Source organism: Phyllobates terribilis, unplaced genomic scaffold (genome assembly GCF_046119375.1).
Source record: "Phyllobates terribilis strain yellow unplaced genomic scaffold, ASM4611937v1 Scaffold_9__5_contigs__length_417890890, whole genome shotgun sequence".
In the NCBI taxonomy this organism is placed as follows: Eukaryota; Metazoa; Chordata; class Amphibia; order Anura; family Dendrobatidae; genus Phyllobates; species Phyllobates terribilis.
The window spans coordinates 5954545-5981577 of record NW_027362769.1 but is presented as its reverse complement, the minus strand read 5'-3'; the positions used below and the strand labels follow the sequence as shown (position 1 = coordinate 5981577).

The 27033-nt window shown below is 39.3% G+C and overlaps 1 protein-coding gene across 2 annotated transcripts in view; it reads right to left on the bottom strand.

Annotated features, from left to right (window-relative positions):
• The window catches only part of COL5A2 (collagen type V alpha 2 chain), a 386801-nt gene that overhangs the window by 62376 nt on the left and 297392 nt on the right, over positions 1 to 27033 (bottom strand). For both annotated transcript variants that reach the window (XM_073646296.1, XM_073646295.1), the window contains 16 exons: positions 23766 to 23819; positions 23246 to 23290; positions 20745 to 20798; positions 13045 to 13143; positions 12815 to 12859; positions 12640 to 12738; positions 9545 to 9598; positions 9308 to 9415; positions 8637 to 8690; positions 7197 to 7295; positions 6180 to 6233; positions 4949 to 5047; positions 4810 to 4863; positions 4665 to 4718; positions 4510 to 4563; positions 1979 to 2032 (listed from right to left, as the gene is read on the bottom strand). In XM_073646296.1, coding sequence (XP_073502397.1) covers positions 1979 to 2032; positions 4510 to 4563; positions 4665 to 4718; positions 4810 to 4863; positions 4949 to 5047; positions 6180 to 6233; positions 7197 to 7295; positions 8637 to 8690; positions 9308 to 9415; positions 9545 to 9598; positions 12640 to 12738; positions 12815 to 12859; positions 13045 to 13143; positions 20745 to 20798; positions 23246 to 23290; positions 23766 to 23819 — 1080 coding nt within the window. The remainder of the gene's footprint in view (positions 1 to 1978; positions 2033 to 4509; positions 4564 to 4664; positions 4719 to 4809; positions 4864 to 4948; positions 5048 to 6179; positions 6234 to 7196; positions 7296 to 8636; positions 8691 to 9307; positions 9416 to 9544; positions 9599 to 12639; positions 12739 to 12814; positions 12860 to 13044; positions 13144 to 20744; positions 20799 to 23245; positions 23291 to 23765; positions 23820 to 27033) is intronic.

The following is a 27033-nucleotide window of genomic DNA, read 5'->3' as shown; positions in this document are numbered from 1 at the left end:
ATGTGCACCTTCCAATAAGAACAAGGAAAACAACTGCATGAACAGGCGTTATATATATATATACACATTACAGACCAAAAGTTTGGACACACCTTCTCATTCACATTCACACTGAAGGCATCAAAACTATGAATTAACACATGTGGAATTATATATTTAACAAAAAAAGTGTGAAACAACTGAAAATATGTCTTATATTCTAGGTTCTTCAAAGTAGCCACCTTTTGCTTTGATGACTGATTTGCACATTCTTGGCATTCTCTTGATGAGCTTCAAGAGGTAGTCACCGGAAATGGTCTTCCAACAATCTTGAAGGAGTTTCCAGAGATGTTTAGCACTTGTTGGCCCTTTTGCCTTCACTCTGTGGTCCAGCTCACCCCAAACCATCTCGATTAGGTTCAGGTCTGGTGACTGTGGAGGCCAGGTCATCTGGCGTAGCACCCCATCACTCTCCTTCTTGGTCAAATAGCCCTTACACAGCCTGGAGGTGTGTTTGGGGTCATTGTCCTGTTGAAAAATAAATGATGGTCCAACTAAACGCAAACCGGATGGAATAGCATGCCGCTGCAAGATGCTGTGGTAGCCATGCTGGTTCAGTATGCCTTCAATTTTGAATAAATCCCCAACAGTGTCACCAGCAAAGCACCCCCACACCATCACACCTCCTCCTCCATGCTTCACGGTGGGAACCAGGCATGTAAAGTCCATCCGTTCACCTTTTCTGCGTCGCACAAAGACACGGTGGTTGGAACCAAAGATCTCAAATTTGGACTCATCAGACCAAAGCACAGATTTCCACTGGTCTAATGTCCATTCCTTGTGTTCTTTAGCCCAAACTTGTCTCTTCTGCTTGTTGCCTGTCTGTAGCAGTGGTTTCTTAGCAGTTATTTTACCATGAAGGCCTGCTGCACAAAGTCTCTTCTTAACAGCTGTTGTAGAGATGTGTCTGCTGCTAGAACTCTGTGTGGCATTGACCTGGTCTCTAATCTGAGCTGCTGTTAACCTGCGATTTCTGAGGCTGGTGACTTGGATAAACTTATCCTCAGAAGCAGAGGTGACCCTTGGTCTTCCTTTCCTGGGGCGGTCCTCATGTGAGCCAGTTTCTTTGTAGCGCTTGATGGTTTTTGTAACTGCACTTGGGGACACTTTCAAAGTTTTCCCAATTTTTCGGACTGACTGACTTTCATTCCTTAAAGTAATGATGGCCACCCGTTTTTGTTTACTTAGCTGCTTTTTTCTTGCCATAATACAAATTCTAACAGTCTATTTAGTAGGACTATCAGCTGTGTATCCACCTGACTTCTGCACAACACAACTGATGGCCCCAACCCCATTTATAAGGCAATAAATCCCACTTATTAAACCTGACAGGGCACACCTGTTAAGTGAAAACCATTACCGGTGACTACCTCTTGAAGCTCATCAAGAGAATGCCAAGAGTGTGCAAAGCAGGCATCAAAGCAAAAGGTGGCTACTTTGAAGAACCTAGAATATAAGACATATTTTCAGTTGTTTCACACTTTTTTGTTAAGTATATAATTCCACATGTGTTAATTCACAGTTTTGATGCCTTCAGTGTGAATGTACAATTTTCAAAGTCATGAAAATACAGAAAAATCTTTAAATGAAAAGGTGTGTCCAAACTTTTGGTCTGTACTGTATGTGTTGTACATATATATATATATATATATATATATAGATAGATAGATAGATAGATAGATATCTATCTATATATATATATATATATATATATACTGCACGTAACTTCTCACTTTTCATATTTCACCTATGCACATATCAAAAGTTTTAATTCATAGAATCATAGAATGTTAGAGTTGGAGGGGTCTTCCAGGGTCATCTAGTCCACCCCCCAACTCAATGCAGGATTCACTAAACCATTTCAGACAGATGTCTGTCCAGCTTCTGTTTGAAGACTTCCATTTATGCAATCATATTACATATGCAAGTAATGACTTACTTCATCTCCTGGCTTCCCTGTTTCTCCAGGAGGTCCAGGTGGTCCTGGTAAACCCTGTAAAGTACAGAGAACACATTATGATATACTATTTATTTATTGTGCTTTTATGTATTACCTACACCAGTGCACAGATAAATTAACTTAGAAAAATAACCATTGTTTTGATTTGAATTTCATAAATCAATACTACACATGAAAATAAGAAAATTTGTAATATATCTTATCAGAGAAATCTGCTTCTTTTTTCGCCAAGACTGATCTTTCGTTTTTAAAATTCTCAATTCATGGATAAAATCTGTATTCATTGAAGACAGATTTTTACATTACTAAAAGTAGGAGATGGCAGATGCTACTGATAGGATTCTATGCAGATGGGATGTGGAAGGTGTATGGGGGAAAGGGGAAATAAAAGCAGAGTTTCCACCCTCCTCCCATCTTCCCTTTTACATAGAAATCTTATCAGTAGCACCTGCCATCTCCTATCTCAGTAATGTAACAATCTGTCTTCATTGAATACAGATTTTACCGATGAATTGAGAAATTTGAAAATGAATGATCGGTTCAGGAGGAGAAAGAAGCTGATTTCTCTGATAAGATATATCACAAAAGTTTTTTTATTTCATGTGTACTATTAATTTATAAAATTAAAATTAAAATAATTGAAATGACGGTTACTTTTTAAGATGTCCACACACCTTAGCTGGCTGTTAGCCAAATGCTCAATCAGCAGACAATTATCTGCTGTGACTCCACTATACACAAGCATGCTCATCCGTGCTTACATATGCTTTCAAGAGAGAGGAGTGTAAGTGGCTTTCAGAAAGCTCAGGCACTGGCTGATCTCCCACAGAAATAAAAGAACTGTGCAGTGAAATTTAACATGCCCTATCCTTTTTTCCCTGTATGAAACACATTCGGTGGTCCCAACAAAATTGGTTGGTTCAATGGTTTCAAATGGCAACAATGTAATATGTATGGGGGAAGCTTTATAATGTTTTTCTTAATTGTTATGTCAATTTATTAATACAATAGCTCAACAGGTGTCTGTTGTTACTAGAAACATTGGTGATAGAACTTTGAATAGTGGTCAAAGATTGAAACCACTCCAACATCGAGTACCATGTTGTTTATTGAACAATAAAAAATACAGTAATACAACAGCATAAAAATAAAATATGAGTTTGGTGGAAGACTTGAGACATGGGCTGGCTCCAATACTTAGTCCATTTAGAACTTCCCTGTCACTGATTAGTTACATAGTGCTGTCATCCACTCACTATTAGCCTATCTGTATGTGCTTTAAAGGGAACCTGTCATCAATTTTTTGACTTAGAAACTATGCCCATGACTTTCAAGATCATAAGAATGGGGTTGCTGCAACCCCTTAATATCCTCAGATGTGCCTCTGCATACCTCAGAAAAAGTGTTTTAAGCTTGTCCTGCACTGTATATAAATTTTGGGGTCCGGTCCGCTGATTCCACTGCGCAGGCGCAAGACTTCGGGCACTATGTGGATGATGAAGTGCCGTCATCCACTTACATGCACTTATAAGAGGTGGTGTTTGAAGGGACTGTGGCAACATTTGAAAGGACCGAGGCGGCGCTAATCGCAATGTGGATTCACCCATCAGACCGCGCTATTGACATACAGCACAAGACAAGTATAAAACATTTTTCTGAGGTATGCAGAGCCACATCTGATGATATAAAAAGGTTGCAGAAATCCCATTCTAATGATCTTAAAAATCAGTGAACCTCCACTAACACTCTCCTGCCCAATCACACATTAAAGAGGGATGCATTGTATGCTGTGCACCCTACAACACTTCTGTATGATACTCACTGGGCAACATTATGACATTAGGAAAGCATAGTCCATGGGTCCTGTTATTTGAAATTGAAAAGAAGTATTTGACTGCCGCTGTCAGCAGGGTGAACTACAAGCCAGATTTTGCTGATTTAAAGTATAGAATGACACATGGAAGATTCGTGAATAGGACAGGGTCTCAATTTAGTGTAGTTCCAGTTTAGTTACCGTAAATAATACTGTTATGGGTTGGGTGTAAATAGGTGACTAAACAACCATTTTGGTTAATGTACTTACATATGTGAGAATTTAAGGTCCAATTACATGAATGAAATGGAACCTATATGTGTAGTTGTAAAGGGGTTGTCTAGACTAAGTAGAAAAGTCTGCAGTCACTTTCTGTCACTGCAGACTGCTGAATCGTGACAGTGTTGTCACGATTTTTCTGTATTACCTGCATGGGTGTTAGGCCCCATGCTAACTAGACTCCCTTGCTAGGACATTGAGAAGTGGAGGAGAGTCCAATCGGTACGTGACCTGCTATGAGCACGAGAATATAGGAGAATAGTAACAGTGTGTGCATCACACAGTGTCATGATTCAGCAGTCTGCACTCACATAGAATGAAAGCATGCTAATCTTCTAAGGCTGGAAAACCCCTTTAAGTCACTACATGGAATCTACATCAGATTACACATAATCTAATCTAGCATTTTGAAAAATACCTGAAATCCAGTAGGGCCAGGAGGTCCTTGTTCACCTCTTTCACCAGCTGGGCCCTAAATTATTGAAAAAAAGGTTTAAAAATAAATAAATATGTTTATATATATGTTTATATGCATAATCTTTACTCAATATTATTATGTTTTGTTTTCCTTACTGGTGGGCCAGCAGGACCAGAAGGACCAACTTCACCATCTTTTCCTGGAGCTCCCTGATCAAGATAAGAAAAATTGTAACATTTTTGGAAAGATACATTTGGGGACTAATTAAAAAATACTGAAATAAATGAGATGGTAACATACTCTTTGTCCAGATGCTCCCGAACTGCCTTGCTCTCCGGGCTTTCCAGGATCTCCCTGTTCAATAATTTTTTTAATTATTGTGAAAATGAAAAAATAATGAAGGTTTTGAATAAAAAAAAAGAACAGGTATAGCACATACACTGTTGCCTTTTGGACCAGCAGGCCCCATAGTTCCAGTTTCACCACGTATTCCGATTGGACCAGGTGGACCAGTGCGACCATCTTCTCCAGGACCTCCCTGCAAGACAAAAAAAATAGAATGAAAAGCATTAGCAGTAATATTAAATACAGAAAACAACATGAAAGAAACTGCTAAAACAAAACAAAACTGAATATTTGATTTACAGAAAAAATATAGAATCATCTACAATGAAAACTTTTCTGCCATTTTAATTGAAAATGTAAGTTTTCTTTACACTCATATGTCTCTTTTAAAATTTGCAAGTAATATAAAAATCATGTCTCCTTATAATTCCATGCAGCAATTACATCAATGGAATCTTAAAAATGGACTAAGGCTGAATGTCGAAATGTGTGGGAAGTTCTGCTGTTTCTACTAGTGTGGGCAGTAGGTACTTGATGGAGTTTTTAAATATTTGAATTTATTGTGACATTTTAAAGCACAAACATTTGTTTTGCTGGACCACATTTCTCTTTTTTAAATGGATCTCATAATTATTTCTAAAGTAGTTGACCAGGCCTCCTGGGCTATTAAAGGGGTTTCCCCATAAACAAACGTTAATTTTAAAAATGGTCTGTGTCTGACCATGTACGGAACATACCACATCTCCTGGGCAGGGGAATCCTCTGTGATCCCCTGCTGTACCATCTGCATTGTCTTTTGCTTCCTCCCCTGCCCAGGAGATGTGGTATGTTCCACACACGGTCAGACACAGACCATTTTTTAAATGAACTTTCGTTCATGGGAAAACCCCTTTAAGTTTCATTAATTAGATTTAGACTCAAGCAAGATAGATTTTGGACTGGTGAATAGCCAGCTGCACCCAGAGTGCACTAGTGAGAGAGTCCACCTGGACAGCCATCAACAAACGTTCATCAGAATTTTCACTCCTAATAATTAATTACATTAGTTAAAAACATAATCTTAAATATACAGAGGTATATAATATAATACATTTTACCACTTGTCATTGTTTGCTTTAAGGACCATATATTACAATATTTGCATTCAGACCTAAGGGCGATGCTCAATGGGTGTCAGACTGTTTCTTCTAACAGTACTGCCCAAAGTGCAATAGTCATAGAGAATAGTCAAGAGAATATGCCTAAATCTTAGTCAACAAAAGGTCTTTGCTTATTTCCTCCTTAAATATCCATAGGTATATAATATATAATACAATATGCGTTACCACTGGTCCTGGTTTGCCTTCTGGACCTAGGACTCCAGGGTTTCCAGTCAGACCCTAGAACAGAAGTAAGATACATTAGTAATCTTCCCATACCTCCCTCGGGAGATATACTGCATGAACAGCACAACATGATACATGTTTTTCATTACAAAGCGAATCCCTGGATACTTCAATGATCAGTGGAAAATAAAATGTGATTCTTTGAGGCAATATCTGCTATGTGCAAGACTGAGTTTACATGAAACTGGAAATCTCTATAAAACAGTGTAAAACCACAAAAAAATGTAACATTGGCAAACATACAGCAGCATATGGGTAATAGGGTTATAGCACTGCATTTTGCTGCAGGGTTTTATAGCAGAAAATGCTCAAACTATTTATTGTATAATGTTACAAGATAAAATAGAGAATTTAGTGCTGCATTGGTAACAAGCCAATCTAGCAGAAAAGGAAGTTTAAAAATTCTAAAAATTAAAAATAAATTCAGAGGTGAAAAGTCCCACTAAGCCCTGTATGGGGTTTGTAGGAGCTTCAGGAAAGGTGTGTGCTTGACAGTAACCATAAAGGAGGACAAAGGAATGACTTCCCATGCTGTAATAGGTTAAAAAGTAAGAAGGAACTGTTCCTCCATCCGCCTGAAACTGGTTGGTGTTGGGCACTTGTTTTTCCTTTGATGCTTTTTTTAGTAACAAACTGTGTATTGTTCAAGGATCTTTAAGATAAAAAGGATGTTGTCTAAAGATGACCGCCTTCACACGCTAGGCGCCTTATAGGAAGTTTACCCTTATGTTGTACAGGGATTTGATTATACAAAACTAATCACTGTTTTCTACTGTGTTTCTTAACGGACAATAACCATGTAATATGGATCTGCTTCATGTTCCTAGACTATTGGGGTATATCTTGCCTAACAACAGTTAAACAAATCATATGAATAAAAAAATAGACAATGTTTAATAGAAATGTAAATCAGAATATAATACAAATGCATTATATGTACAGATATGTCTTACTTACTCTAGCACCAGGAAGACCAGGCTCTCCTAGACGACCAGGGTCCCCAGAAGCTCCTTTAGGTCCTGAAACCCCAGCTATTCCTCGTTCTCCTTGAGCACCCTGCAAAGGTTTGTGTTAATACTTTACAGATGGAGAACTAATAAAATGTGTTGCTTTAAAGACTGCCTAAAAAATAAATGCATAATTAAAAACAAATATCCATAATGATAAATATATATGTATTTAATACTTCGATGTACTATATTCTTGGCATATAAGAACATATACCTGTATTATAAGGGCATTTTATGGATTGCGTGCAAATGTTTGGGCAGCCCGGGGCCTAAAGTTATAGATGACACAATTCCTTTGTATCTTTGGTATATATATATATATATATATATATATATATATATATATATAGTAATTTTTCATTTTAAAAATGACAAAAAGGAAAATGGGCCAATGCAACAGTATGGGAACCCTTGGAGATCTGTGTGCTCAAATAACTTTGACCAAGGTTTCAGACCTTAATTAGCCTGTTAGGGTTATGGCTTGTTCACTGTCATCTTTAGGAAAGGCAAGGTGATGCAAATTTCTTAGCTTTATAAAAACCCAGCCTCCTCTAACCTTGTGTCATAAAACAGCAACCATGGGTATCTTCTAAGCAGCTGCCTAACACTCTGAAAATGAAAATAGCGGAGGCCCACAAAGCAGGAGAAGACTATAAGAAGATAGCAAAACATTTTCAAGTTGCCCTTTCCTCAGTTTGAAATGTAATTAAGAAATGGAAGTTAACTGGAACAGTGGAGGTCATTGTAAGGTCTTGAAGACCATGCAAAATTTTAATGAGAGCTGCTCATAAAATTGCTAGAGAGACAAATCAGAACCCCCGCTTGACTGCAAAAGACCTTCAGAAAGCTTTAGCAGACTCTGGAGTTGTGGTACATTGTTTTACTGTTCAGAGACACCTGCACAAATATGGTCTTCATGGAAGAGTCATCAAAAGAAAACCTCTCCTGTGCCATAAACATAAAATTCAGCATCAGAAGTATGGAAAAGAACATCTAAACAAGTCTGATGCATTTTGGAAACAAGTCCTGTGGACCAATGATGTTAAAATAGAACTCTTTGGCAACAATGATCAAAGGTGTATGTGGAGAAAAGAGGGCACAGAATTTCAGGAAAAAAACATCTCGCCAACCATTAAGCATGGGGGTGGATCAATCATGCTTTGGGGTTGTGATGCAGCCAATGGCACAGGGAACATTTCACGGGTACAGAGAAGAATGGATTCAATGAAATGTCAACAAATTCTTGATGCAAACATAACATAATCTGTAAAAAAGCTGCAGTTGAAAAGAGGATGGCTTCTACAAATGGATAATAATCCTAAACATATGTTATATGCCACTGTATGCGCACTTTAGGTAATGAACCAATCAAAGCTAATATTCTTACCTTAGGTCCAGAAAGCCCATCTGATCCAGGAAACCCACGATTACCAGGGGCACCCTAATGTTATAAATGATATATGTTAATAATGATTAAATATTTTGACCATAATGTATTAGGTAGCTTTTTACATGTAAAGCCTTTCGTATTGAAACTTTGCCGCTACCTATTCATAGACTGCATTGTGACAAAGCTTAATGTAGAACAAACATCAAACATTACTGTTTGAAAATACGGTCTCTGAACCTGTTTACAGAGGAAAATATTTTATTCTTATGTCAGTAGGACTGTTAAAAACTGTCCCACCAAACGTAATGGGCAAAAGCCTAAATATTACTACAATTTATTTTACTAAAATTCCTCCACAAATTTTGAATTTCCAAAGCATTACTCATTGATTTAACTATTATTCATCTTGGATACAACTACAGAGCTGTAAAACATGAAGTACAATGAATGTGAAATGAATTATTGAATTTCCATTAGAACTTAAAGTAAAGTTTTCTATTTAAACTTTATTTTTAATAAATACAAAGGGATGAAGGGGTTTTCCCCACAAACAGTTGTCATCCCATCACATATACTGCCCCCATAAGCTATGAAAGTCTGTATCGGAAAATCCTTTTTTCCAATTTTTATAATGTCATCCATTCTGTTTTCAATAAAAACGGAATTACCCTTTCTCCAACTGCTCCTAGAGGACCTATTGATCCGGGGTCTCCACGGGGACCTCTTTTCCCCTCTTCACCTTGTGGACCTGTTGCACCTTGTGGACCATGTGGACCCTGTTTCAACACAAAGTTTTCTTTAGTTTTCTCTAATTACTGCTTGTTTGATAAACAGTTTTCCTCCCAGTAGACATCATATACAACTTACAGAAGTAAATGTAGATAAAAGTTCCTACAAATACTTACAGGTTCCCCTTTGGGTCCAGCTTCACCTTTAAAACCAGGGACACCTGGATCACCCTTTGAGTAATAGCACATTTTTATTATGTGGTTTATTGCACAAACATATTTTTAACATTACCTAGAATACACAGTATTACAAAACTACTTCTTAAAAAGGTTGGCCCCTTCATAGTAAAATGATGTCATACTGTCATGTTATATTAGTTTATGCTACTGCTCCAAATCCTGATCCCAGACCCTAGCTCTTCACTGGAAGGCACCTTGCTACCCATGGACATAATAAGCACATGAAAAACTGTGTGTCCTACATCCATAAGAAATAAAATGTCAGTGGTCACATGATTTACTCACAAGGCTGCTTCCCTAGTTTGCTCTGCTTTCTCCTATTATAGCAGACATTAAACAGATAAAACACATTTGCACATACAGAATTCAGAAGCTCCTTTATTGGCATATGAACAGCGCAGAGAATTATGATGAATGGCCTGAATGCTATAAACAGGCAGCCTATGAGGGTCTTCCACATGAGCCCCAGCCAAGTGAAGCCAGACTGTGCAGAGATCCATCTTGAAAGCCTTCCATTCAAGGCTTAAATATAAATGGCTGAAGATGGAAAGAAGTTAATATAGCTTAAAAAATACTTTCCTTCGCGCTCCTGGACATTTTGGTGCATTTTGGTGCAAATAGTGTTTTTATTTTTAGACCTATTTATCATTCTAGTAAAACTGCATATTATCTAACATGGGGTCATAGCTTCACAAGGAGGGGATAGCTTAGCTGGAAAGGGGCGAAAACTGACAATGTAAGACAAATGTGTCTTTTTTATCATTTATCTTTTATATTAAAGAGTAACAATTGTTTTTAATTCAGAAATCAACAGCACATATGAAAATAAGTAACTTTGTAATATCTTTTATCAGAGAAATCTGCTTCTTTCACCACCAGGACTGATAATTGATTCTCAAAATTCTCAATCCTGATGTAAAATCTGTATTCAGTGAAGACAGATTGTTACATTAATGAGATAGGAGATGGCAGTTGCTACTTTTAAGATTTATATTTAAAAAAGAAACAGTTTGCGTCATCACTTTCTTGGATTCGTATCATCTGTATTTTACAGTCAATGGAACGATATTGGTTTTTTTTTTGTGTGTCTCATTTTCCTTTATTTATACCATATTGGAGTATATATTTTAATTGTTTTAATTGCATTTTTTGAGGAAGTGCGGCAAACAACAAAAAGGCAAATCTGATGCTTTGATTTTTTTTGTTCTTTTCTTACTCTTTAAATATTTTGATAGATCGAACTTTATCAGACATGACAATAGTAAATATGTTAATTTTATAATTTTTGTTTAAATTTCTTTATTTTTGAAGGGAGAAAAGGGGGATTTAAACTTTAATATATTTAAAAAAAAAACTATTTTTCGTTCAATTTTTAGTACGCTTAGGGCACTGGAACCTGTGATTGCTTATACAATACAGTCATGGCTGAAAGTGCTGGCACCCTTCAAACAGTCCCAGAAAATGAAGTAGTTCTCTCAGTTTTTCAACACATGACAGCTGATTGGCGTTTAACTGCCGGAGTGTGTGATAAGACCCGCCCAACGGTGCCCGTGTCACATAATCGCGGGGCATGACAAACCGGGGTCTGCAGGAGACCCGTAATTGTTATTGCTGATCTGCTATGAGCACCGCCCTGTGGCCAGCGCTCATAACAGATGATCAATTCTGCTGAAGCCCTGCTATATTTAGCACAGGCAATCAGATGATCGCACCTTCAATTCTACTAAGGGGACTATTGAAGCAAGTAAAAAAAACTTAAAAAAAATGTATGTATATATATATATATAAATATATATATATATATATATATATATATATAAAAGTTCAAATAGCCCCAATTTTGCCCCATTCAAAATAAAATGAAAAAAAATACACATATTTGGTATCGCCGTGTTCAGAAATGCCCGATCTATCAAAATTTAAAAGAATTAATCCGATCAGTAAACGGCATTACAAGAAAAAAATCTAAATCTCAGAATTAAGGTTTTTTGGTCGTCACAACATTGCAATAAAATGCAATAACAGGCGATCAAAACATTGTATCTATCCCAACATGGTATCAATAAAAACATCATCTCGGCGCCCAAAAAATAAGCCCTCACCCAGCCCCAGATCCCGAGAAATGGAGACGCTAAGGGTCTCGGAAAATGGCAACTTTTTTTTTTTTTACAAACTTTCGATTTTTTTTTCACCACTTAAATAATAACGAACCTATACATGTTTGGTATCTGTGAACTCATAATGACCTGGAGAATCATAATGGCAGGTCAGTTTTAGCATTTAGTGAACATGGTAAAAAAAAAACAATTATGGAATTGCACTTTTTTTTTGCAATTTCACTGCCCTTGGATTTCTTTTCCTGTTTTTCAGTACACTATATGGTAAAACTAATGGTGCTATTTAAAAGTACAACTCCACCTGCAAAAGACAAGTCCTCACATGGCCATATTGACCGTATATAAATGTATGTATAAAAAAAATGTGCAACTGCAATAATTTTCTGGGAAAAATACTTCATTTTCTGGAGCAATTTCAATGGTGCAAACACTTTCGGCCATGACTGCATACTGCAATGCCACAGTATTGAAGGAGTACCATGCACCAAAATGGCAGACATGGGGCCGACAGCAGGCCTCTGGCAGCGATGGTAGCCCCTTCCATTGGTTTCCTATAATCGTGTCGAGGGGAGCCAATGGAAACACCAGCATGGTGCCACTTAAATATCACTGGGAGAGATTGATGATTTATGACGGAATTTAAATGGTTTAACTACAGCGATCCACGTCAAATTGGTATGAAGCAGCCTCATCTCCAGAGCCAGCCTCATACTTTGAATAACAACTTATAATTGAAATGATTGTGATTGCTATGGAAAACTATACTGTATATTGATATTTTGTGCAGACAACATTTCTAATTTCAGGTAATCACTTAATCATCATGGTTTAAAATATAATTAAAGATGGGCAATTTTTGGTCTACACATAACTCAAAATTGATTAATTTAGTTTACAATAACATGTCATATTTACCACTGAGCCTCTGATACCAGGAGCGCCAGTACTTCCTTGAGGTCCAGGAGACCCAGGTGGTCCTATAAGTCCAGGTGGACCAGCAACACCAGGACCTCCCTGGGAGAGAAAATATAATGTCATAAAATGCACAAATTCCAAGGAAAATGTTCATTGTCAGTTATATGTTACTTACAGTTGGCCCTTTAGCTCCACCAGTTCCATCAGTCCCTGCTGTACCCTAAAAGCAAAATGTAACTGATTTAACAGAGATAATTATTATTCCCATTTTTAAAACTAACCAACGTGGTACTATTTCATTGTATTATTGTATTTGATGTTTTTTTCTTTGATCTTTTTCTTTTTTCAAGTTTTTTCATATTGTGGTGCACTTTCACTTCCAAATTACCATGAAAACAAACATACCTGAAGACCTTGTGATCCGGCGTGTCCTTGGGAACCAGTTTCACCTCTTGGACCTTGAGGACCTTCAGGACCACGTGCACCAGTTGGGCCAGCTTCACCCTTGTTTAATGGAAAGTTGAAGAGATTAAAACATACCATTAAAGTCATACATTGATTGACGTCATGGTTATATGATGTCGCTTTTGTTTAAGTAGTGAACAGGAACAATTCAATTTTCCAACAATATCTGCATCTTTTACAATTGTATTTATGCTTGTTTGTTACAATACAGCATTAACACAAGTAATAGAAAAATAACCCACACGAGGACTACCAGTACCAAAATTACCTCTTACGTTTAATCCTGTAATATGGTGTGTAATATGGAGCATTACAGATCTGTCCACAATACATGTTCAATATACAGAATCCAATGAAGTAGTAATTTCATGTTTATTTTATATTCCACAACTAGCTACACAGCTGTAGTTCAATTCAAGCATCCATGTTAGCGATATACCATAACTTTATGGGATAGTAATTATAACCCTTTTAGTCTGACTTCATTGGGATTATAATTAGAACAATTTTCCGATTTTGCAGCAAAAGATACAACGCTGTCCTGTGCTAATCCTTCTAATTAGAGATTAGATGAAAATTATTCTATTTTATAAATGTGATAATGACAATGCCCATACAGCAATTATTTCTTTGATATGGCAAAAACATAGAGAAGGCAGAATCTAATATGATCTTGTGGATTAGCTCAGGAATACCCAATATCATATTTCTAACTGCCAACAAACAAATAGTAGAGTGAAATGTCATGGCTAGTGTTGAGCGATACCTTCCGATATCAGGAAATATTGGATCGGATTGGATCGGGCCGATACCCAAAAAGTATCGGATATCGCCGATTCCGATACCGGAAACCAATGCAAGTCAATGGGACACAAATATCGGAATGAAAATAAACCCTTTCTTTCCTTGTAGGTTAATTCTACATGAAGGAAAACAACTAACAATAATGTAAAATGTATTGGGGTAGGTGGTTGCCCAAATCGATGGGAACAGTGCTCACAGTGAAACATGAAAAGCCAGCAATTCAGCAGCGGCATACACCGGTACCCGACAATTTAGAAAAGAAAGAAGAGAGCTTCACACATAGATTAGATACATAGAAACATGTCAGTCACATATATAATAAGTACAGTGACAGTGTTGCTTACTGTACTTGTCATTTAGTGTTAAAATAAAGGATTTATTTAAAAAAAAATTGGCGTGGGGTTCCCCGTAATTTTAGTCTCTAGCGGAGGTTAAGCAGACGGCTGGGGCAGATGTTTGAAGCCTGGGAAGAGGGTAATACCCACAGAGCTTCCCAGGCTACTAATATCAGCCCCCAGCTGAATACCTAGCCTTTACTAGCTATTAAAATGGGGGATCCCCCCAAAAAATGACGTGGGGTCCCCCCTATTTTAATAGCTAGCAAAGGCTAGGCAGACAGCTGGGGGCTGATATTAATAGCCCAAGAAGGGTACCATGATTATTGGCCCCCTCCCAGACTAGAAACACCAGCCGTCAGCCGCACCAGAAATGGCGCATCCATAGGATGCGCCAATTCTGGCACTTAGCCTCGCTCTTCCCACTGCCCTGTAGCGGTGGCAGTGGGGTAATAGGGCTGGGGTTGATGTCAGCTTATAATGCCAGCTGACATCAAGCCCAGGTTAGTAATGGAGAGGCGTCTATAAGACACCCCCATTACTAACCCCATAGTGAAAGTTAAAAAAACACAAACACCCAGAATAAAGTCCTTTAATTGAAATAAATTCTTTATTGTTCTAAATTAAACCATACTTACCGTCACGCCCATTCCAGCTGAAGCCAACGATCTCCTGCAATACAAGAAAAATAATAAAGCAACCTCATGCTTACCTTTCGATGGTTCCCAGGACGGCTTCAGCTCTGCTACATCGAGATGACAGGCTGGACCGCAGCAGAAAGCTGCCATCCAGCCTGTCATCCCGCAGACACTGAGAAGCGCAGGCACGCTTGCTGTGACGGAATAAAGATGAGCCGACAATGAACTCAGCTCACCTCATGCACGTCACTGATAGCGTGGGAGAATTCTCCTGCGCATGCGGTGAGCGTGAGAGACTCGGCTCATCTGGATGCCGTCACAGCCTGACACTGAGGAGCGCAAGCATGCCTGAGCTTCTCAGTGTCTGCGGGACGACAGGCTGGATGGCAGCTTTCGGCTGCGGTCCAGCCTGTCATCTCGATGTAGCAGAGCTGGAGCTGTCCTGGGAACCATGGAAAGGTAAGGATCATGTTGGTTTATTATTTTTCTTTTATTGCAGGAGATCGTTGGCTTCAGCTGGAATGGGTGTGACGGTAAGTATGGTTTAATTTAGAACAATAAAGAATTGTGTCTTTATTTCAATTAAAGGATTTTATTCTGGGTGTTTGTGTTTATTTTAAATACTTTACTAGAAATTCATGGCGGTCATGTCTAATATTGGCGTGACCCAATAATTTCGGGCTTAGGGCCAGCTGATAATGCCAAGCTAGCCCTAACCCCTTTATTACCCAGTGAGCCACTGCACCAGGGCCCTGGATGAGTTGGGTACAGCGCCAGAAGGTGGAGCTTCTATGAACGCCATTTTCCGGGGTGGCTGCGGACTGCAATTTGCAGTGGGGGGGGGGGGGGGCAGAAAGCTTGGGCCTCCCTGCGCTGCAGATTCCAGCCCCCGACTGCCTAGTTGTACCTGGCTGGACACAAAAATAGGGCGAAGCCCCACGTATTTTTTTTTTTTAATTATTTCATGAAATTCATGAAATAATTAAGAAAAAAGGGCTTCCCTATATTGTTGTGTCCAACCAGGTACAAATAGGCAGCTGGTGGTTGGGGGCAGCCCGTTCCTGCCTGCTGTACCTGGCTGGACACAAATATAGTGCAAAGCCCCACGTCAATTTTTTTTAAATTATTTCATGAAATTCATGAAATAATAAAAAAAAAAAGGGCTTCCCTATATTGTTGTGTCTGGCCAGGTACAAATAGGCAGCTGGGAGTTGGGAGCATCCCGTTCCTGGATGCTGTACCTGGCTGGCATACAAAAATATTGCAAAGCCCACGTCAAATTTTTTTGGAAAAATTAATTAAAAAATAAATAATAATTTAGGGACTGCATCTTTATTAACCCCTCAAGTGTCATTTAGTGTTAAAATAAAGGATTTATTAAAAAAAAAAAATTGGCGTGGGATCCCCCATAATTTTAGTCTCTAGCGGAGGTTAAGCAGACGGCTGGGGCAGATGTTTGAAGCCTGGGAAGGGGGTAATACCCACGGAGCTTCCCAGGCTACTAATATCAGCCCCCAGCTGAATACCTAGCCTTTACTAGCTATTAAAATGGGAGACCCCCCAAAAAGAATGACGTGGGGTCCCCCCTATTTTAATAGCTAGCAAAGGCTAGGCAGACAGCTGGGGGCTGATATTAATAGACCAGGAAGGGTGCCATGAATATTGGCCCCCTCCCAGGCTAGAAACACCAGCCGTCAGCCACCCCAGAAATGGTGCATCCATAGGTTACATTCTATGTGGCTGCTCTAAACTGGAGATCTTCGTGGGACACTCGTGGACTACTACGGAGGGGTAAGGATAAGGTTGTGGTTTATTATTTTATATTTTATTACAGGAGATGGATGGCTTCGGGGAATTAGGTGTCTAGGTGAGTATAGGTGTATTTTTTTATTTTTTACTTTATTTTAGGTGGCGATCGGCGGGGACAGGTAATGTATAAACTAATTTATTTTAGGTAACCACTGGCCACCAATGAAATGTATTTAAAATTTATTGGGGACCAAAAACAACAAAAATACATATATGGGGGCCTAAAAGAATAAAACACGTATAGGGGTAAAAATAACATATGGGGCAGTTTAAATAGCAGGATCAGGCTGATGGGAACTACTGCTCCCATCGAGCTGATCCTGCTGGCACGAGTGGACGGGGGACAGACATAGGCCGATGGGAGTAGTAGTGTCACATCGGCCTATGTCTGCCTGCACGCACACAATAATCATGACCGGTCTGATGGTCTGGGAGGTGCAGCAAGCATGAATTCACATGAACCCTCTGAGGGCACCGCGGCGACTTCAAATGAACAGCTGATCGGCATCACCTGATACCTCAGCTGATCATTTGAAATAACCGGCGGGAGAGCGCAGCACAGAACGGGAAAGCCGGCGGTGAAGTCTTTTCACTGCCGGCTTCCCCGCCCGGGTTCTTCGCTCCCCGCTCCTTGGTGCTGCGCTCCCCGCCCGGTCCTAACTTACGATCGGGTTGGGAGGTGGCGAGGGGAGTGGAGGATCGGGGTGGGAGGCTGCAGGGAAGCAGTATGGGGCTGTGTGATTGTTTAAAAGCCGGCGGCTTTTTACCGCCCGCCGGCTTTTCAACAATCAGGAGAATTCTTTCACGCTGGGATGGCATTCTGATGACAGGCTGGATCGCAGCTGAGCGCTGCCATCCAGCTTGTCATCCTTCAGAGACACTGCAGAGCGCAGGCATTATGGGAACTTCCGATTCCGGTATTCGATATTGTAAAAGTATCGGAACTCAGTATCGGAACTCCGATACCGCAAATATCGGCCGATACCCGATATTACAGTATCGGAATGCTCAACACTAGTCATGGCTGACATTGAGATACTGGTTGGCCAGTGCTTACGTGCATGGCTTCACAAAAAATACTCCAGGAAAATCTATTGAACTTGGCTGATGATTTGATGATTGACTATCATAATAAAGCCATCAAGTACTGGCATTTCTATTAAGATCATGTATAATGAAAGATTAAAAATTAAAAATGAATTGTGACAAAATGTATTAATTTCACAGAATGTAACACTAGGAGTAATAGAAAATTACCCATATCACATGTAGAAAGATTTTTTGTCTGTTTGAAAGCTGAAAATGTGCAAGGTTTTTGGCACAAATCTCACCAACTACCCTTTCCATTTTGACTTGCATAAAATACACCTTACTTTGTAAATGTTGACCATTAAATCTTTTTATAATGTAATTAGATATTAATTAATTTGATGTCATATTAATCTAAATGCACCATTTGTTTACCACATACATCAGTACATACTAAGAAGATATACCTATTGTCTCTTCATAAATGAAAATGATATGTTCTCTGTAAGAGTCAGGAATCACTGTAAAGGATACCTCGTCTATCCCAATATATCACAAACTCCATGTATAATTTAAGAATAGTTCGAATTTCTAGATTAAACTTGTTGTACAATCAATTCTAGATCAGTTCCGTTTGTAATTCCTGAAAATTGGTTGAACGGTTCACAGAGACGTCTTTCCTGGAAACAAATAGAAGCCTCCTTAGGCATTTCCCAGTGTTCCCATTTACTGTGCCAAACAATTTTCATTCCAATTTTTTAAAGTGCTTTTGGGAATCTTATAAAGCCAAGTATGCTTGAGAAAGTAACTGATTACACACTTTTAAGAGGAATGAAAACTTTTATTGTATTAAGCAGTCTGCGGTTTATTATCTTGTGGCAAATGAAACACTGGATTTTTCCAACTGTAACATTTTCAGCTGTCTCCATCATAGTGACTAGATAGCACCTGCAGACATAAATTATTTGCTTATCTATACACCAAAAGTAACTGATTTCTGTGCCAATAGATGAAATACAATGTATTCATGGCCGTCACTACATGTAAACTCATATTAGATACAGCTGTCCTTCCCCTGTACACATTAAGACCCCTGTGGACTGGCTAATCTAATCCCTGGCAAACAGCTGATTTTACTACTTAAATTGACATCAGCTACAGTACAGACCAAAAGTTTGGACACACCTTCTCATTTAAAGATTTTTCTGTATTTTCATGACTATGAAAATTGTACATTCACACTGACGGCATCAAAACTATGAATTAACACATGTAGAATTATATACTTAACAAAAAAGTGTGAAACAACTGAAAATATGTCTTATATTCTAGGTTCTTCAAAGTAGCTACCTTTTGCTTTGATGACTGCTTTGCACACTCTTGCCATTCTCTTGATGAGTTTCAAGAGGTAGTCACCGGAAATGGCCTTCCAACAATTTTTAAGGAGTTCCCAGAGATGCTTAGCACTTGTTGGCCCTTTTGCCATCATTCTGCGGTCCAGCTCACCCAAAACCATCTCGATTGGGTTCAGACTGGTGACTGTGGAGGCCAAGTCATCTGGCGTAGCACCCCATCACTCTCCTTCTTTGTCAAATAGCCCTTACACAGCCTGGAGGTGTGTCTGGGGTCATTGTACTGTTGAAAAATAAATGATGGTCCAAATAAACGCAAACCGGATGGAATAGCATGCCGCTGCAAGATGCTGTGGTAGCTATGCTGGTTCAGTATGCCTTCAATTTTGAATAAATCCCCAACAGTGTCACTAGCAAAGCACTCCCACACCATCACACCTCCTCCTCCATGCTTCACGGTGGGAACCAGGCACGTAGAGTCCATCCGTTCACCTTTTCTGCGTCGCACAAAGACACGGTGGTTGGAACCAAAGATCTCAAATTTGGACTCATCAGACCAAAGCACAGATTTCCACTGGTCTAATGTCCATTCCTTGTGTTCTTTAGCCCAAACAAGTCTCTTCTGCTTGTTGCCTGTCCTTACCAGTGGTTTCCTAGCAGCTATTTTACCATGAAGGCCTGCTGCACAAAGTCTTCTCTTAACAGTTGTTGTAGAGATGTGTCTGCTGCTAGAACTCTGTGTGGCATTGGCCTGGTCTCTAATCTGAGCTGCTGTTAACCTGCGATTTCTGAGGCTGGTGACTCGGATAAACTTATACTCAGAAGCAGAGGTGACTCTTGGTCTTCCTTTCCTGGGACGGTCCTCATGTGAGCCAGTTACTTTGTAGCGCTTGATGGTTTTTGCAACTGCACTTGGGGACACTTTCAAAGTTTGCCCAATTTTTTGGACTGACTGACCTTCATTTCTTAAAGTAATGATGGCCACTCGTTTTTCTTTACTTAGCTGCTTTTTTCTTGCCATAATACAAATTCTAACAGTCTATTCAGTAGGACTATCAGCCGTGTATCCACCTAACTTCTGCACAACACAACTGATGGTCCCAACCCCATTTATAAGGCAAGAAATCCCACTTATTAAACCTGACAGGGCACACCTGTGAAGTGAAAACCATTTCCGGTGACTACCTCTTGAAGCTCATCAAGAGAATGGCAAGAGTGTGCAAAGCAGTCATCAAAGCAAAAGGTGGCTACTTTGAGGAACCTAGAATATAAGACATATTTTCAGTTGTTTCACACTTTTTTGTTAAGTATATAATTCCACATGTGTTAATTCATAGTTTTGACGCCTTCAGTGTAAATGTACAATTTTCAAAGTCATGAAAATACAGAAAAATCTTTAAATGAGAAGGTGTGTCCAAACTTTTGGTCTGTACTGTATATCATATTATAGAATATTACATGCCGCCATGGGTCTTATATTAGGGGCTGTTCAGAGGAGGTTCCCTTCGATATTGCTAATATGCCTTAACATGCTACACAGTATTCTGTATAGTCCCTCTTTAGTAGTAAAAAAGTAAACGTTTCATTGAAAATAATTAACTGTCTATAAAGGAAGATGCAGAATTAAATAATCGTCAACTGAACTGAAAAAAATTTCTAAAAATGTTCCTTACCTTCATACCAGGGACACCAGGAAATCCCGGAGCTCCACTCAAGCCTATTGGACCCTATTGGTTAAAAAATATTTTGTTTATCAAAAAACCATGAGCATGCCTTTATATTTATTAAAGAAATACTGATAAAGCAGGAATTTTTCAGATTTTACCTCACTTTTTAATTGATATGGATCTGAATATTTTTTCATTTATCCCAATAAAGTACTTTCATTTTACACATGCATACAGTGGGTACGGAAAGTATTCAGACCCCTTTAAATTTTTCACTCTTTGTTTCACTGCAGCCATTTGGTAAATTCCAAAAAGTTCATTTTTTTTCTCATTAAAATACACTCTGCACCCCATCTTGACTGAAAAAAACAGAAATGTAGAAATTTTTGCAAATTTATTCAAAAAGAAAAACTGAAATATCACATGGTCATAAGTATTCAGACCCTTTGCTCAGTACTGAGTAGAAGTACCCTTTTGAGCTAGTACAGCCATGAGTCTTCTTGGAAATGATGCAACAAGTTTTTCACACCTGGATTTTGGGATCCTCTGCCATTCTTCCTTGCAGATCCTCTCCAGTTCCATCAGGTTGGATGGTGAACGTTGGTGGACAGCCATTTTCAGGTTTCTCCAGAGATGCACAATTGGGTTTAGGTCAGGGCTCTGGCTGGGCCAGTTAAGAATGGTCACAGAGTTGTTCTGAAGCCACTCCTTTGTTATTTTAGCTGTGTGCTTAGGGTCATTGTCTTGTTGGAAGGTGAACCTTCGGCCATGTCTGAGGTCCAGAGCACTCTGGAAGAGGTTTTCATCCAGGATATCTCTGTACTTGGCCGCATTCATGTTTCCTTCAATTGCAACCAGTCGTCCTGTCCCTGCAGATGAAAAACAACCCCATAGCATGATGCTGCCACCACCATGTTTCACTGTTGGGATTGTATTGGGTAGGTGATGAGCAGTGCCTGGGTTTTCTCCACACATACCACTTATAATTATCACCAAAAAGTTCTATCTTCGTCTCATCAGACCAGAGAATTTTATTTCTCATAGTCTGGGAGTCCTTCATGTGTTTTTGAGAAAACTCTATGCGAGCTTTCATATGTCTTGCACTGAGGAGAGGCTTCCATTGGGCCACTCTGCCATAAAGGCCAGACTGGTGGAGGGCTGCAGTGATAGTTGATTTTGTGGAACTTTCTCCCATCTCCCTACTGCATCTCTGGAGCTCAGCCACAGTGATCTTGATGTTCTTCTTTCCCTCTCTCACCAAGGCTCTTCTCCCACGATTGCTCAGTTTGGCTGGACGGCCAGGTCTAGGAAGACTTCTGGTGGTCCCAAACTTCTTCCATTTAAGGATTATGGAGGCCACTGTGCTCTTAGGAACCTTGATTAATGCAGAAATTATTTTGTAACCTTGGCCAGATCTGTACCTTGCCACAATTCTGTCTCTGAGCTCCTTGGGCAGTTCATTTGAGCTCATGATTCTCATTTGGTCTGACATGCACTATGAGCTGTGAGGTCTTATATAGACAGGTGTGTGCCTTTCCAAATCAAGTCCTATCAGTTTAATTAAACACAGCTGGACTCCAATGAAGGAGTAGAACTATCTCAAGGAGGATCACAAGAAAATGGACAGCTTGTGACTTAAATATGAGTGTTTGCGCAAAGGGTCTGAATACTTATGACCATGTGATATTTCAGTTTTTCTTTTTTAATAAATTTACAAAAATTTCTACATTTCTGTTTTTTTCAGTCAAGATGGGGTGCAGAGTGTACTTTAATGAGAAAAAAATGAACTTTTTAGAATTTACCAAATGGCTGCAATGAAAAAAAAAGAGTGAAAAATTTAAAGGGGTTTGAATACTTTCCGTACCCACTGTATATGGCATGTCAAAATCAGGCACATCTTAAAACTCTTTAAGTACTTTGCATCTAATTATCTGTTTTGTTCGGACTTTTAGTCTTAAACAAAAATTTTAAGCATTGAAAATTACAAATTGACACAAAGCTGAGTCAAGGTGCCGTGTGTGTATAAAATGCTATTTTGCTTTTTCTTGGTATCTACTTTCAGGAAATATATATAGCTTCAGTGTAAAGAGAAATGTCTCGCACATGTGGTGGCAAAGAAACCTATTGAATATACTGTATATTCTGAAGCCCTGGTGCTGTAACTTTCTTATGTTCTTGGATGTTTCAAGGAATTGCTCCAACCCTGTGATAAATTGCATCTGCCCTGTCTTCGCTGAATGATAGGAGTGTGCAGTGTCTAATTAGTATATTTAGATTTCAGAAAATATGTGGATACATATAGTTTTATACATTTTTATAACCATTCTGGCAACCAGAAGTGCAAAAAGCTTAAAAAAAAAGGAAAGAAACAAAAAGTGTCTCTTGTAAGAAATATTGCAAGTTATATCTACATTACTAAATTACTAAAATGAACAGTTGAATGAATGAGTTACAGAATATTTTTACAGCTTAACCAAAATAATTTGGCAAATCATATGGTAACCTACTACTGCTCCAGCTGCCCCCACAAGCCCATTGGCACCTCTTGCACCCTGAAAAAAATAATAAATGAAACAATTGTGTTAGAGAGGATAGCGAAAATATTTATTTTTACTTTAAATTAAAGTTTGTGTTATCATGGCAGACTCCATTCATGAACTACATTCTGATTGATTTGTTCCACAGGGCTGCTGTGAAGCAATGCCTTTTAGTAAAAAAATGAAAAACGAGAACAAAACTAATTTGGGAAACAATATTCGTGAAGGCATAATATCCATTGTATGCAAAATGGTTACAGGACTCATAAGGGATTTATTATCTACGTCATAAAAGTATCGTAATAATGAAAGCATTTTTTATAATTTGTGAAAATATATCCTAAGTCAAAACATAGAGCTCATGGACTTTGTGTTTGACTTCTTAATTGATAAACTTGGCTTTTTTATATTTACCCCTACTATGTATATTATTATATTAAGTCAATACTTCTCTTTATAGAATACAGTCATCATGAATATTAATACTTACAGGTGTGCCTTGAGGTCCAATACGTCCTCTTTCTCCAGGCATTCCTCTTGGTCCCTTTAAATAAAGTGTTATGAACAACTTTTAATAAAATACTATATTAGATTTTGTCAATTAAATGTAAAGATTAGTGATGAGCGAGCATGCTCGGTACTAGCCCGAGCATCTCACTGTTCAAGATGCTCGGCGCTCGGCGAGTACTTCCAGGATGCTAGGGCGGGAGCTCAGGTCCCCGCTCCGCATGTTTGGCGCTCTTTTGACAGTGAATAAAACATCTTTGACAAAGCATAGGCGAAACGCGCGTCGGATGTGAGGTGTGGTTCCACGGGGGTCAGTATTTCATACTAACTTCATTATATTTTGAGCTCATGTTTCTCCGCATATTATATGTTCACTTGTAGTACATTCTGTTATATACAGATCCTCTGAATATCCAGCTATGTTATGTGGACATGAGAGTCATCTTTTTATCTACTATTGATATTTACTTATACATGTATGTATGCCCCCTCTTTAAAAAAAATTTCCCCCTTTTTCCCTTTCTCCTCTTATCATGTTTTTAACTTTATGATCTAATAAATTTTGAGATGTTATGACCCTATTATGAATTTGATGTGTCCTTTTCTAGATTTTTGATTAGTGAATAAACATTGCCTGCCATTCACTGTAATGCAGAAGCCATGTTGGTTGCGGCATTACAATGATTGGCTGGCTGCATAGCATCATCGGGTCTATATAAGACCTCATGACCCTATACTTGTCACAGTCTACCCCAGAGACAGGTAGAGTAGGGAGAGGTGGGGCTGAGTGAGGGAGCGAATTGGCGGTTTATTAGTGAAGTATTAGGCATTCCACAGCAAGCTATATATCCATCTGAATTAACAGTCCTTCTAAGGACTAATCCAACTGCATATATTAATCCTGGTGATAGCAGGAGTTAGGCAGGCAGAGTTTGTGGATAGTATATACAGCAGAATAGGGTCCATTGCACATGCTGTCTGCTGCTGTTACAGAGATCCATAGCCCTAGATATCAGGACTAATTTTTTTTTTGCTCTTAATCCTGAATATTTACTTAAAAAGCAATCCAGTACACCATTTTACTGCTCCATTTGCTTGTTAGCAGAATACAGACAATTTTTTTTAATTTTATTTGCATTGCTGTATTGTGGAAACAGAGAAACTTGTCCATCATAAGACGTGATCCGATATAACTGCGGTAATAATCGTGACATTTTTTGGAGCGTGCCAAATATTTCACTCCAGTCAAAGTCTGCCAGTTGTGTGTTGTTGAACCTATTCACACTTAGTCGCTGACCAATACCAAATCTCTAACGCCACAGCCTAAAACTGTGGTCATCAGATGTGATCACATATTACTGCGGTAATAATCATCCCTTTTTGGAGCGTGCCAAATATTACACTCCAGTTAAAGTCTGTCAGTTGTGTGTTGTTCAACCTTTTCGAACCTAGTCGCTGACCAATATCATATTTCTAATGCCACTGCCTAAAACCGTGGTCATCAGACGTGATCCCATATTACTGCAGTAATAATCGTCACATTTTTTGAAGCGTGCCAAATATTACATTCCAGTTAAAGTCTGCCAGTTGTGTGTTGTTCAACCTATTCACACTTAGTTGCTGAAAGATACCATATCTCCCTAACGCCACTGCCTAAAACCGTGGTCATCACACGTGATCCTATATTACTGCGGTAATAACACAGACATATAGTGGAGCAAGCCAAATATTACACTTCATTTCAAGTCTGCCAGCTGTGTGTTGTTGAACCTATTCACACTTGGTAGCTGACCAATACCACACTACAAGGCCACTGCCAAAACCATGGTCATCAGACGTGATCCCATATTACTGCGCTAATAATACAGACCTTTAGTGGAGCGTGCCAAATATTACACTTCATTTAAAATGGGCAAGATGCGTGGCAAGGGGAAGTGGACGTGATGGTGATGGTGCATGCAGAGTTCGAGGCCATGGGCAAGATGAAACTGTGCCTGCTGAGGGAGCACAATAAACTCCCACATCATTTCGAACTACCTTCCTGTCCCAATTACTAGGGGGCTGCAGAACACCACTCTTGAAGCCAGAGCAATGTGAAAAGGTTGTTGGTTGAATAGCAGATAATGCTTCTAGTCAGATTGCCACCACCACCACCCCATCTTCCACACTGTTAAGTCTCAGTAGCCATGAGTTTGGACCACATATTCCTCACCTTGATCCTCCTTCCTCCCACCATGCTGAGTGCCCAGAGACAACTGAACCCACACTTGGACACTCCGAAGAGCTGTTCACTTTTCCATTTATAGATTTGGGCTGAGTTCACACGATGCATTTTTGATACGTTTTCGCAGCAGTTTTCCAGTTGCGGAAACGCTGTGAAAACGTTTGTTAATAGGTCTGCCATGCATAGCAATGCGAAAAAGAATTTGCGCCAGAAAAGTGCTGCGTGTGGTACCCGGGGCGGAGAGGAGGACTAAACTCCTCTCATCCTGACTGTCGCTCCCGCTGATAACAGTGGGAGCGGAGTGGATGGGAGGAGCAGTAGACTTCCCATCCAAGCCGGCTACCACGTGGTGTAAAAAAAAAGAAAAAAACAAGTAAAAATCAAAAAATAAACCTCTATACTCGTCTGTCCGGCGGCCCCCGGCAGCGATCTTCTCCTCTCATACTTACAGGACATGTGGTGACGTCAGTTTCAGCTTATGGTCATGTGACCATCAGCTGATACTAGCGTCACCGCTCAGCTGATGGTCACGTGACTGCTCAGCTGATACTGATGTCACTGCTCAGCTGATGGTCACGTGACCATCAGCTGATCACAAGCTCACCGGGGCTGATCAGTTGATCTTTAGCTGATCAACCCCAGTGACCTCCTGCAGCAATGTACACTGACAGGGGGTGATTTTACACCCCTGTCAGTGTACACTGCTGTCTTCACCAGCAGTGACATCAGTGATGGCTGATGTCACTGCAGTAAAAGTGACACAGATCGTCGTGGGACACTCGGCGTAATTGTGGACTGCGTCGTGGACGGCAGACAGGTGAGGAATATGGTTGTTTGTTATTTTACATTTTTTTCAGGAGATCGAGGGCTTCGTGGACGGAAAGTAATAAAAAAAATTGTAGAACTGTGTGTATTTTATTTCATTAAAATACTTTATTCTGGCGGAGTCTTTTATTGAAAAAGCGCCAAACACTTTACTACGTGGTTAGTAATGGGGGCGTCTTATAGACCCCCTCCATTACTAACC